The sequence below is a fragment of the Lissotriton helveticus genome, chromosome 9, assembly GCF_964261635.1.
Source record: "Lissotriton helveticus chromosome 9, aLisHel1.1, whole genome shotgun sequence".
NCBI lineage: Eukaryota > Metazoa > Chordata > Amphibia > Caudata > Salamandridae > Lissotriton > Lissotriton helveticus.
Window position 1 is genome coordinate 786,070,982 of NC_136070.1, and position 18,964 is coordinate 786,089,945.

At 48.2% G+C, this 18,964-nt stretch overlaps 1 protein-coding gene across 1 annotated transcript in view; it reads right to left on the bottom strand.

The window, feature by feature from the left end:
- Positions 1-255: 255 nt before the first annotated feature.
- The window catches only part of DMWD (DM1 locus, WD repeat containing), a 158,914-nt gene continuing 140,205 nt past the window's right edge, over positions 256-18,964 (bottom strand). Inside the window, exon 4 of the mRNA XM_078660910.1 lies at positions 256-2,733. Coding sequence (XP_078517036.1) covers positions 2,686-2,733 — 48 coding nt within the window. The 3' untranslated portion in view covers positions 256-2,685. The remainder of the gene's footprint in view (positions 2,734-18,964) is intronic.

An 18,964-nucleotide genomic window follows, 5' to 3' on the forward strand; every position in this document is an offset into this window, starting at 1 on the left:
GCACAAATCAACCAGTGGAAATTTAATTTTGCGCTGTTTTTCTAGTACTAAATATCATTGCAACATTTGTCATCATTAATGCAAATCTTTTTAAGTGGACCCGCGTTTTAAAGCTATTAAAGGCTTGTTTTTTCTGCACCTCATGGTACATCTGTCAATCTGGGAGCTTCCCTGCCCTTCTAGATCCTAACATACCGTAAAACATGTACTGCAGGAGGCAAAATAGTTCTTCTAATGACCAACAAATATTTAGAATCATTTCACTAGGCATTTAATTTGGACCATGATAGCTAATTACATATGCAAAAGTAAGAATGGTTATGAAATTAAGCGGCCAGTACAATTAGCCAATTCATGTTTAGAAAACTCCTGTCTCAGCCTAAATAAATGACTATCAGAACGAACACAGATAGAAAAAACTGTTATGGTCCTAGTCACCATAATGTACGCAAGGTCGTTTGAGACTTTATGGCTGGAAGTGTGGGGAAATGCTTCAAGTTCAGACTTGGCTGCATCTTTATGTAAAAACCTACATCTATCAATTTAATTCACTGTACCCAAATAACTATTCATATACATATTTGACTTTAACTAGTCTATGGAAGAGATGGTGCAGGCTCAGGCAAAATCAAGTGTGCAAATCAAAGGTATGCATTCGCATCACTAACAGTAGCTTTGAAGGAGTGCTCTGAAACTGGCAACCGTAAACTGGCAAGACAACAACTAGATCGGGAAATGTTTGTTAGCATTTTGATGAACCCCAGGCAGTGGAATCAAATTTTTCTGCTATAAGGCAACAACTTTATTCTGGTAAGCATTGAAAAGGTATATTCTTTGGACACAGGAATCCCTTGGTTTGGGGCGAAACACTGTCATGGAAAATCTAAACTAATTGCGAAGTGCCAGGGACATAAGAAAAACAAAGATACGACCAGTGAGGAGCCCTAACGAAGTCAAATAACCAGAATGTTTTTTACCAAACACTGAAAAAGCAAAAAATATGCCATGTTCAAAGACAGTGATCTAGAGGAGGAAGCAGAATAGAGGGCAGGGCAAAAAGAGACTAACATTTATTGTTTTAGGTCGTAGCTGCCCAAAAAAGTGCAATGGAGGCGCGGAAGGTATCACCGCAACTGGGAGTACATTTGTTGGACAATATCCGGGAGTTTTAGTTTATGAGAAGAGTAATTAAAGGGAGTAAAGACAAACAAAAGATTATACTCTGTTCTTTACACATAAGTAAAGGAAGATTTGGGATCGTAGATTGAAGTTTCGATGGACAAGGACGTACAAATACATTTACAAAAACGAAGGTTTTGTGCTTAATTAATAAGCCTGGAGCAAAGCTGCGCGGGGGGTTGTGTGTGTGCGCATATGTATATACCCACAGAGGTGTTTTTAGGGAGGCATAGGGGTGTATCCGCGAGTGTGTGAGCATGCAAGTGTATGTCTTTTTTTCATGTTCACAAGTTTAGATTTCAGCACGTCAAGGAATTGAAACTTGGTTTCCAGGTTCAACGTAAGGAGAGTTCTAAGATATATTTAAGGAACACAGAGGAAGGAGTGACAAGTAAAACATCTGGAGGCATATGGACATTACTGAGGAGTATATGGGCCCAAGCTTGTCTACAGGAAGAACATTACGGCATGGCTTTGTGAATCTGGAGTGAGACAGGGCTCTGAGCACAAGGAAATTCAATATTTTCAGGAGTATCACATCTTTGAAATGGAAGATATGGACATATTCAAAGATGAGAGAGACTGTGATGGAGTTGGATGATACATAGAGGAAAGAGATATGAAATCATGGGCTGGAACATAGAAAGAAAGCACAAACTATGACCAATCAGCAACATATACCCATGGAGATAAGGTGAAGGGCTATCACCCAGTATGCAGCAGGAGACTAGCTACTTTCCAAATGAACAAATGGGAACTCCATTACTGGAACAAACAGTCATGCCACTAGGGTGAACAATCATAGCCCTGTGCTGTTCTCAGTACAGGGTGATGAGTACTTCGGAGGGGAAGCCCATAAGATATAACAGAGGCTTTTAGTATAACTAATCAATGGTTCGACTTACAAGAAAAAGAGCTCGAATTCTTAAATCAGTTGGGAAGAGGGGTTGGCGAGTGGGTACAGGTATCTTTTAACAGTATGACAAATATTCACTTCAGGAGAGCAGGAGTACAGTAAACATGAGGGAAACGTGAAATAATTGCTGCCAAACAAAAACAAAATGCATTCAAGATTGGGTAAGCTAAAACAGGCAAGATGAAATGTTCAGATCGAGGCATTGTTGGGAAAGTATTTCCCTATTAGTTTGTTCAAACAAGTTCAATCTGCCAATACGTTATTTGTTCTCTATAATGACTGATAGATCTCTTTTTTGTAAAAACTGATACTATTTACAGGGATGAGTGTGTGTGTGCGTGTATATATATATATATATTTATATATTATCTCCTTCATTAATATTTTAATACAATTAATAGCTCTGTATATACATCTTAAATTAAACATTTAAATATTAAGTTAGGTGACTGTTGCAGCTTGGCACCAAAGCGAAGGAGCTTCTGGTGAGGTTCCATGGTGCGCTACATGAAAGTGGGTGGCATTAGGACGCCAGAAGCTCGGTTTTGAAGGGACCAAATAAGGGAGTCGGTAAGATCACAGCATTTGGCTCATACCACTGTCCCACTTGGTGAGTTACCGTTCTGTGCCGTCAAAGTCTGTAAGAAAAAAAAAAAACAACATAAGACTTTAGTCAAAGACACACCCATTAACTTATTCTCCTGAAAATAACCTTTTTATCAACATACATTCAGTATCACCATGCAGAGCTATTTTCCAACATGATTATGCGATTTACAGCATCTATTTCTTTTGATAAATAATGTTGCAGTTACATTGTAGAGAAGGTTCCCCTAACTCAAGTACAACCCAAAGGATAGCTATTTTTGCACAGATATCCAGTTAGGAAAGCAAATACAAATTTAGAGACCCTTTTTCAACTTCCTAATACCTGCGTCTGAACTAGGTAATACATAGAGGTAGACATTTCCTTATTATTAAGCGTACATCACTACTGACCACTGCAAGAAACCAACATGCCCTGGGTGGATCGATCTATCCCTTTTTTCCAGACTCAATGCATACCAAGTCAGCAGCACTAATGTTATGCAAACTCTACAAATTCGGAATCAGTTTAAAAATGAGAATTGGCTAAAAATGTAATCACATGGGTCCCAAATGCAATGATCATTAATTGCACAAATTCAACAGCTGTTACAGACTGCTCTGACAGTAAGCAATTCTACGCAAGCTTCGGTCATATGTCTATACACATGCTGCCAATGCACATTCTTTTTTATTATTCTCTCTAGTGTAGCACTATTGTTTGCAGTGACAAACACAGATGCTGGTCTGGCACCAGAATGTGCAGCCCACTTGATCTCAGCTTCTCCAACCAGTCTCTCCTTGTGGACAGCCCTAAAAAGAAAGTTAAAGCTATTCACCATAATTACTTCAGAATTTTTAGGCCTACAGTCAAACAAGTCACTAAGAGCTTATAGCTTTGCTGCATCACAGGCTCTTCCCAGTGAAGCATCCTACTCCTGGATGCTATGCATTCCTTTTTCTAGGCCCAAGACTATTATTAGAAGGAAAGACTGGATACCGTCATAACAGCATTTCGATGGGCAGACTCATCCCCTATATTCTTCAGCTTATGAAGGAGTCCGAGGGAGTGGGATCTGAGTAGTGCAAGTTAGCCAATAAAGGCATGCAACACAGCTCAGGCAAAGTACCAATCAATGTGTATGAGAGACATAAGTTCAGTATTTGAGACAGTTTCAGGTAATTTTTTTGGATTCATTAATTACTAAGGTATTAAATACCCCCTAATCTCCTGGCGGTCGCCACTAGGTAATTATAGTTCGGACCATGTTTCCATAGGCAGAGGATTTTTTTGATTGCCTACATCTTAGGCGCTGGTTGACGGATCTTAAGGATATTTTCCACAAAATTTGCGCAAGTGATCCAAGTTGTGTATGACAGGTTTATTGGCGATCCGTCAAGCAGGGCTGAGGGGGGAGTCCAAAAAAAAGTGCATTTGCCATGTTAATTCCCATAGGGATTTTGAAAATGTCTACAGGCCGATCCACTGGTCGGAATTACACCACATTTTGCAGAAACCTAGCTCTTGGTCCACAAAGAGTGCTTTTTAGGTCTCGCCTACGCAGCGCGCATGCGCTGCATAGGAGGAGACCTAATGCCATCGGTCCCCTTTTTAAGCCACAACAGTGCACGTGTTCAATGGCAACACGTGCACGTGTGGCTATTCCCTTGCGGGCTCGAGCGCTGACACCATATGTTTGTAATTGAATTGCAAATATATGGTGTCAGCGCTAGTTCCTGTAAGGGAAGCAGGCGCAGGCCCCCTCCTCTCTCCTTCCCCCCTGCTGCCAGCGTGAGGCGCAGCACGCTTGGGTTTTTTATGTCAGTCCCCCAGGGGCACAAGCAGGCATCCACTTCTGTCTTTTTGCTGCGATCAGCTATAATGACAGAAGTGGATGCCTGCTTGTGCCCCAGGGGACTGCAGGACTTCAGACACAGCTGTTCAGACTTCATGGCAGATTTATAAATAGTGCTTTTAATGCTTAATCCAAAATATAGCGGAATAATTAGTGGCAGAGGGCAGAACCAAAAAAAAGTGATCAGTTGAGGTGATTTGGGATGTAGAAAGATGCTCTCCAAATTAAAGTCTCAGAGAAAGCATCTGATTCAGACCGAGTCTAATTGAGATTACTCAACTAACTGATGTTGGAGGAGCAGACAGCGTGAAGAGTGTTTGCTTAACCCGATTTATTTCAGCTTCCAGTACCTGAGCACATTAGGTTGACACCATTTTGCCGATTGTGTCCTGTTAGAAGGTGGTTCTGACACTATGGGCCGCCCGGATTTTTCGCTTTTTGAGCACCTAATTGTTGAGCTTTTACTGTGGGGGAGCCTCATAATCTGGGACTCACCCACAGTGAACTCATAATGAAGCAGACTGCATGGAGATTTTACTGGTGTCCCCCTGGCTTGACCAGGCCGCTGCGCAGCAGCTGGAGTATGGGACACCGTGCTGGTTACATGCAGACACAGGTGTACATGCGTGTGCACACGTGTAGAAGCTGCGCAGGGGAGATTCCTAGTGTGCGCAGTCCAGGAGCAGCTACAGAGTGAATGGCGTGGCCAGCTTATGCAGAATTGGGCGGTGACATGGAATAGGCTTTATACCCCGGGAAGGAACATGCCAGGGAAAGTCAGTGTGTTTTACTGTGTTTTTACTTCATTATTTCCCTATGGGGATGTGGGAACCATGGCTAAAATGACTTCCACAAAGCCTACAGATTCCAGACACGCACAAATGTCCAGTGTAGCAGATGTGAAAATGAGTATTCGGCAAAGTCCAAAGTCATATTTGTACTGCTTTTGGGTCGTCCAGAATTGTCATATTTCTCCAAGTCCCTGGCTGGGGTCTGGCCATGGCAGGTTAGATTAATGACCTTTCTTCCCAGAGCAAGATCTTCCCTCCAAGGAGAAAAGATAGGTGGAGCTAAAGCCAATCCATCAACTGCTGTCGCTGGGTGCCAGGCACCAGTTTGCACCCATGAGAGAAGGCAGTGAAGGGGGAAGGAGTTGGGTTTCAGAGGCCATGTGGCCAAAGACACTGGACGACTCCATTTTGAACAACCCAGAGGCTGGACAAGAAGGAAGGAGGGGGCAGGGAAGTGATGTGTCGCTGTGTGATAGGACACACAGAGACTTCCTGCCAGCCCCCTACTCAACTTTTAAAAAGTACTTGCACAAGAAGAGAAGCTCTCTCTGGGGTGTGGTCTGCGGAGGCGAAAGGTGCTGGAGCCTGGTGGAATGGGCAGTTGGAAGGAGGATACCCCTGACTGCCCCCCAGGCCCCTAACAGTGCCAGAAGAAGAGCCCAGGATCGTGGCGCAGAAGAGGAGGCCTCTGCGCAGGGAGAAGAGAGGCGCAGGGAGCACGTGAAAACCGCTCCCTGCAGAATGCACCCTCTTGGAGACCCAGAGGACGAAGGAGAGTGCTCCCAGTGGCTGGGGGACACCACCAGGAGCAAGAAGACGCAAAAATGGGGCAGATCGGACCCCCAGGGGCTGAGATATGGCCCCCGGAAGGTGAGCGACCTTTGACCCCTAAGAAGACAGACGACGAAGCGCGTGGGGCTCCGCCGCCGGTCTCAGAGATGCCCCCGGGGTGGGTCAGATCCCGGGGGCTGCCCCCAAAAGAAGTAAAGCCGGGGTGCGCCGTCGCGCACCCCGTGAAGATGCCCACGCAGGGTGCCAGGAGCCCACTCTGGCGCCCCGCCGAAACCTGCGCTGGGGAGCGCCATCGCCGCCCCCTGAAGCGGTGCGGGAGTTGAGGGGCCCGGGAGCCCAACTCCGGGCCCCGTGTGAGGAGGCGGGGGCGGGAGGCGCCGTCGCGCCGCCCCGCAAAGAAGATAGGAGGAGGGGCCCGGGACCCCATCCCCGGGCCCCGCGGTGCCTGAGTGAGGGGGAGCGCCGTCGCGCCCCCCCGAACGAGTCCGGGGGCCCGGGACCGTCTCCGTGTCTGCCCGCCGGCGCGGGCAGACGAGAACTGAAGGGCCGGCTCCCGCGGTCGCACACAAGGGTGCGGGCCGAGCGGGGAGCCGGCGGGGGCAGCCAGGGGTGGGCTCCCTGAACTGCCCTCACAGCATGGAAGGCCGCGGGGGTCCCGGGTGGGACCGGGGCCCCCAAGAAGACGGAAAGGAGGTGTCCGGGGCCCGGGTGAGACCGGGCCCCTGAAAATCGGCAGATCGGCCGGGGATGGGCTCCCCGAGCCGAAGGACTTACCTGGGGGTCCGGGTGGGACCGGACCCCCCACCGAGGGCCCAGGAAGCGGCGAAGCGCCAGCGCGGCTCTCCCCGGAGCAGCGGGAGAGCCGCTCATCTAATATGCGGCACAACCCATAATGCCTTGCAGGCCAGGACCGGCCTGCAAGGGCAATACAGCGTTTTCTTGGCTCGTGGTGGCCCCAGAAGAATGGGGTCACCAATACACAGGTGCAAAGGTGCTGGGGGAGCTGCAGGAGAAGCGCAGTCTCCCCCCAGCACGAGCAAAGTCCCACCCCAAGTGTCTTGGGGATTCCAAGGAATCAACCCCTCCAGGGCTCGGCTGGCTGTGAACACCTTCTGGGCTGGAACTTTTGTTCTTCAGCTGAGGGTGTTCTGGATAACTGCATCAAGGAGTGTAGCGCTGAGGTGGGGATGACTGGAAGGGCATCCTCTGGAGGTGAAGAGGTGTAATTTCACTTAACTGCCATTATTAATGGTTATTTCTTGTAGAGGGACTGAATTTCACCTGGTTAATGTGGAGTGCTGGTGCAAGGTGATTCCATTTTAAGTGGCTAGACATTCCTGCTAGGGCGTCAACCTGTGATTTTATCTGTGATGCCTTTAGGGGCTGTAATTGCAATGCATTCTAATGATATCCAAATGTGCTGAGTACTGTCATTCTAAAGTGTGCGTAAACATGTATTCTTGCTGCTGCACTTAGGTGAAGATCCCCGACTGTTAGCCCTTAAGATGAAGAGGTGCATACTGTATGGTCAGTAGGAGATGCTCATTTAGGGTCATGTGTCACCAAGGCAGGTGTAACCTGTTTAATGCTTGTTGAGGTACGGGGGGGGGGGGGTCGCCACTGGGATGGTGCCAGTGCGGAGGGCCCTCGCTCCAGGTTAAGACCAATTCACTGCATTGGGGGCAAGATGATGTGCATACATGGGAATGGTGGTACTAGACCCCACCCCCCTGCGGGAGGGGTGGAGATGTTCTGCAATGTCACAAAGTAATTCCAACAGCTTATGTATATTTGTAAATTGGTGTATAGTATTGAGTGATGTGTGTGTTTAATAAATGTACGCTTACTTTTATAAAGCAAAGTACAGACTGGACAATCAATTATTGAGTGTTATTTTTGCGCACCTGCAAATGGCGATTACTAGCCCACACCACCTCCCTTGAGTAAGCCTCAGACTGCTCTGCAACGCTACCCTCTGAGAGTCAGGCGCTGCCCTAGGGTGTTTGGTTCCCAGTGAAGGACAAATGTGTCATGTTATTCGTGCAGGCATCACAGATATTGCCTCGTTTTCCAACATGTCCTTTATGGAAAATCACTACCTTTTCTCCCGGACAAATTCCATCACTATCACTCCAGCCCTTCTCACTAGTCCTCTTGGGTTCTTCCCCGAGAGGACTGGTCCTGGTCTGAGAGAGTGTGAAAAGGAAGAAGAGCATTTTCCATCAAGAGTTCTATACCGTGGAACTCTCCCTCTGCTGCGCTAAGGACATTGAGGGTTGCAGAGTTACGCAGGTCTCTCTTTTCTATAATTTGTGTAGTGACATTCCCTCCAGCAAATGGCCTTTTGAAGAGATCTTGTGCTTTAACAATAGGCAACTATAATCAAACAGACCTGCAGTCTGTGAACAAGAGCTATTGCACAAGACACACTCAAAAAAAAAACCCAAAAAAAAAAAACCAACATAACTTACAAAGATAAATAGATGAAACGCTTTGGAACATGATTCTATTGCAGGACAGGAGGCTCCGATTATGCTAGTCTCATTTCTTTATTGAAATGCCCAGCAGCCAAGTAAAAAACTACATTACCCAGAAACACTTGGGTGATAACCATAGAGTCTCGTAGTATAAATAAGCATACAGACAATACCACATCCTCTTTCTTTGCTGCTCCGCAGCCAGTTAAGTGCTCTTACCTTGTTATTGTTGTAATTGCTGTGGTTTATTATTCTACATTTATTTGCCGCTTTGTGCATGCTTCATATTGCGCTCTGCTTGCGCGTTTTGCCGCGTTCTTTTTCGAGTGTCCGTTTCTTCTGTGGGCGTGACGCGGCTGGGAGCGAGTGTACTCCTCCCGAGGGCTGGGCGCTTTGTGCCTGTGTCCTTTCATGGGAGTGGAGTGGAGTGGAGTGGAGTGGAGTGGAGTGGAGTGGAGTGGAGTGGAGTGGAGTTGAGTGGAGTTGAGTGGAGTTGAGTGGAGTTGAGTGGAGTTGAGTGGAGTTGAGTGGAGTTGAGTGGAGTTGAGTGGAGTTGAGTGGAGTTGAGTGGAGTTGAGTGGAGTTGAGTGGAGTTGAGTGGAGTTGAGTGGAGTTGAGTGGAGTTGAGTGGAGTTGAGTGGAGTTGAGTGGAGTTGAGTGGAGTTGAGTGGAGTTGAGTGGAGTGGAGTTGAGTGGAGTTGAGTGGAGTTGAGTGGAGTTGAGTGGAGTTGAGTGGAGTTGAGTGGAGTTGAGTGGAGTTGAGTGGAGTGGAGTTGAGTGGAGTGGAGTGGAGTGGAGTGGAGTGGAGTGGAGTTGAGTGGAGTTGAGTTGAGTGGAGTTGAGTTGAGTGGAGTTGAGTGGAGTTGAGTGGAGTTGAGTGGAGTTGAGTGGAGTTGAGTGGAGTTGAGTGGAGTTGAGTGGAGTTGAGTGGAGTTGAGTGGAGTTGAGTTGAGTGGAGTTGAGTGGAGTGGAGTTGAGTGGAGTTGAGTGGAGTGGAGTTGAGTGGAGTTGAGTTGAGTGGAGTTGAGTTGAGTGGAGTTGAGTGGAGTTGAGTTGAGTGGAGTTGAGTGGAGTTGAGTGGAGTTGAGTGGAGTTGAGTTGAGTGGAGTTGAGTGGAGTTGAGTTGAGTGGAGTTGAGTGGAGTTGAGTTGAGTGGAGTTGAGTGGAGTTGAGTTGAGTTTCAGGGTCTGGACTGCCTCGCGCTGCTCGCGCGAGCTGTCCTGCTTTTGGGAGGCTGCCGGTACTCGCGCATGCGCGTTGCTGCATTTCCGGCGCTCCGTGTGTCTTCTGTCACCGGAGCTTCAGTGAAGAGCGTCTTTACGACGTTACCGCCCACAGACCTTCCAAATATTTGACCCTTTTGACGCCGGAGCCTACAAAAAGACTCCGGCTGTAATAATATGCATAGGCTTTGCCTAGAGTGACGTTTTTTGTGTACCAGCGAGCCCTCCCTCCACTCTTTATTGCTATTGTTTGGCCAGTGGTTTATTCTGCTGTGTGGCTTGCTGTGAGGGTTTTTTCACTCCCCTGTGACCTTTGCCTTTGGCATTATATATTCACCTTCCTCATTTTGTGGGCATATATATTCACGTTCCACGTGAACAATGAATGATTACTATAATTATGAGGAGGACGCTGAGTTTGACGAAGAGGCTCCTGCACTCTTGGAGCAGGATCTTGTGGAGGCACTGGATAGAGGAGTCCAGCACTCCATGAATAAAGCCCTAGTGCGTGCCATTACACCTCTGAAGCGGCACTTGACCAAATATGCCCAACTGCAGGGTTGGGTCCCTAAAGCCAAGAAATCCTCTTCTTCATCTCCGAATAATCCGCATGCTTCGGACTTTCAAAGGTTGGCGCAGTCTTTGACTTCTTCTAAACATCCTACTATTATAGAGGATGACGAGAGTGACGATCACCAGTCCTCTTAGTCTTCCGATCCCGCTCCTCCCCCTCCAAAGAAGAAGAAATGCAAGGAACATTTCGTGGACGCACCTTCTCACCCTCCAGTTCTCACTTTCGAGCCTGCCGACATTATTCATCCCCAGTCCACGGCATGGCTTCCGTCCCCAGCGGTGACAGAATACGTTCAGCAACACATCCGTCGGCCATTCGAGAAGGAGGTACGTGCCCGCCTCCGTTCTGAATGCCCTCGGCCCGACCTTGCAGAGCATCTGGCTGAGACTCCTGAGGTGGATCCCACCATGATGACCTATTTACGCAAATTTGCGAAAGATCCCAAGAAGGGTCTCGACAGGTCGTGGCGTGCCTGTCAAGACAAAGTGTTAGATCTCTTGGGTCCACTCACCAAAATGTTAGATCTTGGTTTTTTGGCAAAAAGTACCAACAGGATGGTTGACCCTGATGAACTCATTGAATGGGCCCAACGCGCCATTTGCCAGTTGGGCAATGCCAACTGCGCGCTCTCTAGCGAGAGGCGCCGTTCCATCCTGCTCAAACTAGACCCTAAGTTTGGCCGAACTGGCAACGTCAGAGTCGGGCCCTGCGGCCCAAGGTCTGCTTTTCGGACAACCCTTTTTAAAGGAATTGACCAATTCCGTCAATACTTTCAGTGGCCTAGATAAAGCCCAGGCTTCTCTTCGCCGGACATTACGTCCGGTTTTCAACAGGGCCGGCAGAGGGGGACGTTCTACCGGCCGTGGTCAGCAGCAGCCCTCCCAGAGGGGCTTTCAGTCCCAACGAGGTGGCCGTCAGGACTCGGGATACACCCAACGATCCAATTTCTACCCATCACGGAAAGGACGTGGCCAGTATAAAAAAAGGACGTTCTGGTGGCTCCTCCGGCGGATATCACGATTCCGCCACTTCAGGTGAGAATTCTTCCTGCATGCAGTGTTGTTCTGGGGGGCAGGATTCGCCTTTTTCTAGAGAACTGGCGCTCAATCTCCAGCGATGCATGGGTGCTGGAAACGGTTCAGGGCTTCAAGCTAGAATTCTATCAGCCTGTTCGTCAGTCCCATCCTCCCTTTCCTCTCCGCTTCTCAAAGCAAAGTCAAGAGTTCATCACAGAAGAACTCCGGTCACTGGAGCAGAAAGGGGCGATTGTGCCGACAGTACGCCATCCTCGGGGCTTTGCCAGCTCAATCTTCCTGGTGGACAAGAAGGGAGGGGGATCGAGGTTGGTCCTCAATCTGAAGGAGTTCAATGCGGGAATAGTATACCGCCACTTCAAGATGGAGGGCATCCATCTGTTGCGGGATCTCCTGAGGGAACGGGATTGGATGGTCCGTCTAGACCTCAAGGATGCTTACCTCTCTGTTCCGATTTTTCCGCCCCATTGCCGCTTTCTTCAGTTCCAGTGGCTGGGGATTTGGTATCAGTATCGGGTCCTTCCCTTCGGCCTTTCGTCAGCACCGTGGTGCTTCACGAAACTGTTGCGTCCGGTTGTAGAGTCCCTCCGCTGTCGCGGGGTTCGCTTGATCATTTATTTAGACGACATCCTCCTGCTGGCGGACTGTCCTGTCAAGCTTATGACTCATCTGTCATGGACCATCGATCTTCTTCAGTCTCTGGGTTTTTTGGTCAATGTTCCCAAATCTGTACTTCTACCTGCTCAGGTGATAGATTTCTTGGGGTTCCAAATCAATTCCCTCTCTTGCCAAATTCTGTTACCTCGTCAGAAGATTCGATACATCAAGAGGGAATTGACTTCTGTTGTCTCAAGTCGGACGGTGTCATTGAGATCGTTGGCACGAGTTGTCGGTCTTTTAGCGTCTTCTCTGCAAGCAATCTTTCCGGCTCCGCTGCATTATCGAGCGTTGCAGCGCCTGAAGATTCAACATCTTCGGAGGGGCCTTCGTTATTCCGACCACATCCCTCTGTCGGAGGAGGCGAAGTCGGAAATGAAGTGGTGGTTGACTCACATGGAAGCCTGGAACGGCAGAGCCCTCTTCGGGTCTTCTCCGGAGATTGTGATCGAGTCGGATGCCAGTCAGTGGAGCTGGGGGGCCCGCTGCGGCTCGGTCACGACGGGGGGCCGGTGGTCCCCCCAGGAACTTTCTCTCCACATCAATTGTTTGGAGTTACTGGCGGGATCGTTCGCGATCAAATGTCTATCTCCGCTTCAGTCCCGCTGCTGTATACTTCTCCGGATGGACAATGTATCGGCAGTCCGTTACATCAACAAACTCGGAGGGACTCGTTAGAGGTTGTTGGCGGAGATCGCCAAAGAGTTTTGGCATTACTGTCTGCACAACAAGATCACTGTTATTGCGGAATACCTTCCGGGTTGTCGCAATGTTGTGGCGGATTGGAACTCCAGATACCTGAGGGACTTCAGCGACTGGAGACTCCATCCGCGGGTGTTTCGACAACTTCAACGGACTTGGGGCCCTTGTCAGATCGACCTCTTTGCGTCCCGGCTCAATGCCCAACTTCCCCGGTTCTTCAGTTGGAGACCGGATCCGGAGGCTCTGGCGACGGATGCTTTCCTTCAGCCGTGGCCGACCTCCCTCTGTTATGCGTTTCCCCCGTTTATGATGATCCCCAGGGTTCTGGCCTACGTAAGACGTTTCCAGGCGGAGCTGATTCTGATCACTCCTCTGTGGCGGGCTCAACCGTGGTTCCCTGTTCTGCTGGAAATGACTTGCGCATTGCCATTTCTTCTGCCTCGGAAGCGGAATCTCCTGTTAGATCCGCTTCTGAATCCGCATCCTCTAGTTCAGTCAGGCTCTCTCCTTCTCCTGGCGTGGCGGATTTCGGGGACCGTTGGGCACTGCCAGGCCTTTCGACGGACGCTACCAGACTCCTCAGCAACGCCTGGGCCCCGGCTACTCACAAACGTTACAGAGGTTCATGGAAACGTTGGAGTGCTTGGTGTGCTCAACGGCAAGTTGATCCGACATCGGCTGATGTCTCTTTGATTGTCAATTTTTTGGCATCTCTGTATTCTGCCACTGGCAAGGTGTACCGTACCATCAACAATTTCCGCTCTGCTATTTCGGCGGGCCATATTCCTATTGATGGTAAACCTGTGGGGGAGCATCCTCTGGTGTCCAAGATCCTTAAAGGTGTTCGTATGGCTGTTCCTCTGCGTCCCAAATATGTTGCTTTATGGGACGTTTCAGTTGTTTTACGTTTTCTGGAAGCCTGGCCTATCAATGCCTTGCTGTCTCGCAAACAACTTTCGGCCAAGCTTACCATGTTGCTATGTTTGCTTTCTTGCAAACGGATTTCGGATGTTCATGCCTTAGATCTTGCTGGACGGAGTTTTACTCCGGAAGGGGTTACATTTCGCCTTTCCAGGCGCACCAAAACTAATACTGAGATTATCTCTTACCCTTCTTTTCCGGCTCGTCCCAACCTTTGTGTGGTCCAATGTCTTAAAACTTATGAGGTAAGTACTTCTAATCTTCGTTCTGATATGCAAGGTCAATTGTTGATTGCATTGTTGAAGCCTTTCCGCCCCGTTACCCCTGCTACATTGGCTCGCTGGGTACGGTGGCTTATGGGAGAGGCAGGTATTGATGTTTCTGTTTTTGGTGCTCATTCTGCTTGTGGGGCCATGGCCTCTAAGGCTTTTTCTTTGGGGGTCACCTTGGGTGACATTATGAAGGCTGCCGATTGGTCGACTGATTCTGTGTTTAAGACCTTTTACTTTAAACCTGTACCTACGGTTGCTTCTGTGGTGTTGGAAGAGCTTTGAACAAGCATAATCGGAGCCTCCTGTTCTGCAATAGAATTCAAAATTTGCAAACATTTGTGACAAGAATTTTCAATTCTATTAAGGACTAGGAGGCGAGGATTATCCCACCCATGGATTGTACATTGTGTATACTGACACTTGTTTATGCATTATTGTGTTTTCCACAGTATCTATTGCCTTATTTTTTCCCACCCTTATTTTGACATGTTCCTGTTATACTGGACGTGTATTACGGCTTTGTGTCTCTTTTCAGGCTCTGATCCAAAGTGATGTCTCTCCGGTTCAACGTAGGAGTGCCTGTTTTCTTCTCTGAAGATTGTTCCGGTTCTGCCTTCGGCTGTTTGGGTTCTCAGCTGACGTCTTTTCCATGGACTGCCTTTGCGGTTGCATTGACTGTTTCGATCTCTTTTACTGTTTTCCTGGATTCTCCTCACCAAAGAAAGAGGATGTGGTATTGTCTGTATGCTTATTTATTTATTTACAAACAATAAGAGAGAGAGGGAGAGTCGTGAACACTCTTAGTCCCCAAATTATAATATGTAACAACAACAAAAGAGTGTTCCTGTTCTGGTTCAGGTGGAAAAAGGGCACAGAGCACAAGGAAACAACAAAGCCCAATAGGTTTGTTAGGAAAGCCCTCACTCACCGACCTGGTCGGTGACTTGCTTCATCATCGGGCCCCACCGGGTGTGACCGAATGTCACCCCGGTGTGCTTCGACGCCAGAGTTACTGCGGAGCTGGTTTTCGTGATGGGAGGGCTATGTGGAAAATTACGTGAATAGTGTCAAGTGGTGAGATTAAAATTGCCTTGTATGTGTCAAAAATTTAATTTTAATCAAAGACCATCAAGGGCAAGGTTAAAAAATGTGTAGGTGAGTAGAGCCAACTAATTGGATGGTCTTACTCCCTCTAGCATTAAGTGAATATGTGAATGGTCGACATGGACATGTTTCAGCCGGTGTGGTATCATTAACCTGGCATTCGTCAGGACCTATGGTGTTAAACCTCGGCGGTATGGGCACTCTAAGGCCCACCCTACCAGAGGGCTTGAAAGTTAAAAGATCTGTGAAGTGCACAAAAACACAGAGGCGGGCTTCACCACCCGAAGGTAGGACGCACACACCTCCAGCCTCTAAAATTTAGAGACTAAAAATAAAAAGGCACCTGTGAAGGTAAGAAAACACAGACAACACAAGACAAAAGAAACATAATTAGAATATTTTGTCAATTGATTTAGCCAGATTCAGTCTATTTCTAGTGCTCATAGTGCCAGGGTGCACCACTCATGCAGAATAGCAGAGGTGCGTGGCTCTGCCGTTGGCTGAGGCTACACGATAAGTCATATTGTTAATATGGTGGCACTGTCAAAGTAGATTGCCAATTTTGCAAAATCTAACTGTGTAAGTGCACAGGGGAGGGTATTGATACGTGAAATGAGGGCGAAATGGCAGTGAAAATAAACACGCAACATTCTGTCACTCATCGATCAATGGGCCAAATGGCCAGTGGCCAGTCAGCAATGAAGCAGTCAAGAAGTGGCGAGAAAGAGGGAGGGTCTCACTTCACCAGGGATGAAAATCCACCCCATAGACCGCGGGAGGGAGGGGACGGCGCATTTGGCACATCCTGCAAAGCAAAACAGAGGGAAGAAAAAGGGACACCAAAGCCTGGTCAAGCAGCAGTTAACACTACTTAGCTCTGAATGGTTTCTCAGCCGGACTCGTACTCACGCCCACGGCGTCCGTCTCCTGCAGATAAGCCTACACGCCCTCAGGACCGGGTCTCGTCGATCCGGTTGGGAAGGGTGAAGGCGGTTATATGCGTTGCCGGTGAGGAAAAAGGCGCGACACCACTTCCGGGAGTTTCAGCCTTCCTACCACGCATGCGTTGAGGATGTACTCCAGGGCTAGACTGCTAGCCTGGTCCGGGCAGGCTACTCACTTCCGGGAATTACGCGCGGATTGAGGCGCATGCGCAGACATGATTTCCTTCGGAATTCGGGATAGTGACACTACTCGTAATGCGCATGCGCAGACGAGGTGAGACTTGAACACGGATGGAAACACAAGAGCGCAATTTGGTGTGCGCGTGAGGGGTATAATCAGAGTCAGTGAAAAGTATAACTGGCTCATGAGTTCAGGATGGGTGTTATCAAGACCAGTGGAGTGGTAAAAACTGATCTAGGAAAGTTAAGAAAGTTAAAGTAACACCGTAGCAGACAAAGGGAGTTGGTGGGAACAGATACAGATCTTGGGATAACAGATATTCATTTCAGTCATTTATTTGAGAACAGAGCCCCAAGGAATGTCATCATTAAGGCCATTAGTATGGGTGCCAAGGCGATACACCCAACGCTGTTCCTTTTCAAACAGTCTCTCAGATATATTGGGGCCCCCAACGATTTGTTCAATCACAGTCCATTTCAGGTCGTTGGTGGTGTGATTGGTCTGGAGGAAATGGTCACTCATTCTTGTCGTGGCTTTTTTGCACCTGATATTACTTCTGTGCTCACATATCCGTAGCCTTATTTTACGGGTTGTCATACCCACGTAACGGAGTGAGCATGGGCAGGTGACGAGGTACACGACATTGACAGAGTTACAGTTAGTGTGGGCTTTCTGCCACCAGGTTTTACCGGGTTCCAGAGTCAAGGATTTTGTCGGGGTAGTTAGGTGACAGACAGAGCAGTTTGAACAAGGGAAGTGGCCCGTCACTTTAGGAAGGTTCCAAGTGTCAGTTATACTCCTCATCGGGGTTGCAGGTAGTATTTTAGGTCTGGTGTGGACCAGAGCATCCTTGAGACTGTGCCCTTTCTTAAAGGAAAACAGTGGTTTTTGCCAGTCCTTCTTGATGCTGGTGACGATTTTCCAGTTCTTGTTTATTGATTTTTTCAACTGGTTGGATAGTGCACCGTACGTGGTGACACACGTGAGGGGGACTTCTGTTGTTGTTATTTTCGAAGTCGGTTCCAGAAGTGCTTCCCGTGGTTGATTCCGTGCACGTTTGAAGCCTTTGTTTAGTAGGTGGTTGGGGTAGCCTCTTTGTGCCAGTTTAGCTGTTAGATCAGTTGATTGGGTTTTGAAATCAACTAAGTTGCTGCAGTTCCGGCGAATCCGTAAATATTGACCATACGGGAGATTCTCCCTTAACGGGCGAGGATGAAAGCTAGAGAACTGCAACAGGTTATTCTTAGCTGTAGCTTTGTAATGAGTCTTAGTAGTTAAGGTTGTTCCACTCTTAGTGATAACCACATCAAGAAACACCACCTCCGTAGTGCTCACGGTGTGGGTGAATTTCAGGTATCTGTTAAGAGTATTAAGCCAGTTCAGGAACTCCGTTAGCCTTTCCATGCTGCCCTTCCAGATGAGCAGCACGTCATCAATATACCTTTTCCAGTATGTGATATTTCTGCTGAACGGGTTGTTAATAGACAGTATGTTTTTAGCCTCGAAGTCTGCGACATACAACCCCGCTATGCTGGGGGCAAATGTACTGCCCATCGAGGTCCCCGAGCATTGTAGGAAGAGACGCCCTTGGTATGCGAAGAAATTTTCTTTCAGTGCGATGGTGGCGCATTCAGTTATGAAGTCTCTGGGGGTGTTATATTCCCAAGTGGTAGAGTGCAGGGCGGCCTTTAGTACCGTTATAGTCTCATCTTGCGGGATACTGGTATATAGGCTCTCAATGTCTAAGGTGGCCAAGATGATGGTATCTGGCTCAAAAGAGATTGATTGCAGTTGGTGTAGCAGGCTTTTCGTGTCCTTGAGGTATGTCGGTGTGTTTTGCACAATTGGTTTCAAGAACTGGTCACAAAAGGTTGACAGGGGTTCTAAAATGGACCCGATTCCCGACACAATTGGGCGTCCAGGTGGGGGCAATTTATTTTTATGAGTCTTCGGGAGTGTGTAGAAGTATGGAATAATTTTATTACTCCTCGAAAGAAAGTCTGCTTCATTTTTAGATATATGACCCCTGGATTCGGCCTCCTGGACCAGATCGGTGATACGATTCTGGAGTTCAGGGGAGGGATCTGTGGTAAGTGGTAGGTAATTGTTGGTGTCACTCAGTAATTCTTCACATACCCTCTCATAATCCCTAATATTTTGGATTACGATGCCGCCACCTTTATCGGCTGGTTTGATGGTAATAGCGTTGTTGTTTTTTAGTTTATCAAGTGCCCGGTACTCCTCGGCGCTGAAGTTGCCAAAGTGGTGCGGTTCAGGGCATGCTTCCAAATCCAAGAACACTGCTTGTTCGAAAGCTGTAATAGCAGCTGGTACAGTGTGCGGAGGGGGTACAAACGTCGATTTTGGTCTCAGGCCAGTATCTCCCTTACGCATTTCTGCATCAGGATCCTCTTTACCTTCAAAAAAGGCCTTCAGTTTTAGTTTGCGGAAAAAATCCGTGAGTTCACAATGTAATTTAAATTTATCAGGACGAGCCGTAGGCACAAACCCCAGTCCTTTCTCTAATACTCGTTGTTCCGTGGGTGTGAGTTCCAAATCCGACAAGTTGGTGATTAGACTTGTTGGTTGCTGGCCCCTGGTTGTGGTGTCTGGCTCCTCGTGCGGTTCCCGACAGCTTCGTCTGTTTGCCAGGAGACTTGGTTGGGGGTTCTCTTGTTCCTCCCTCTGCCTCTGCGGCCCCGTTCTAAAAAAGGCTGCTGGTATTGGTTTTGGGGGGGAGGAGGAGGAGGGTGATG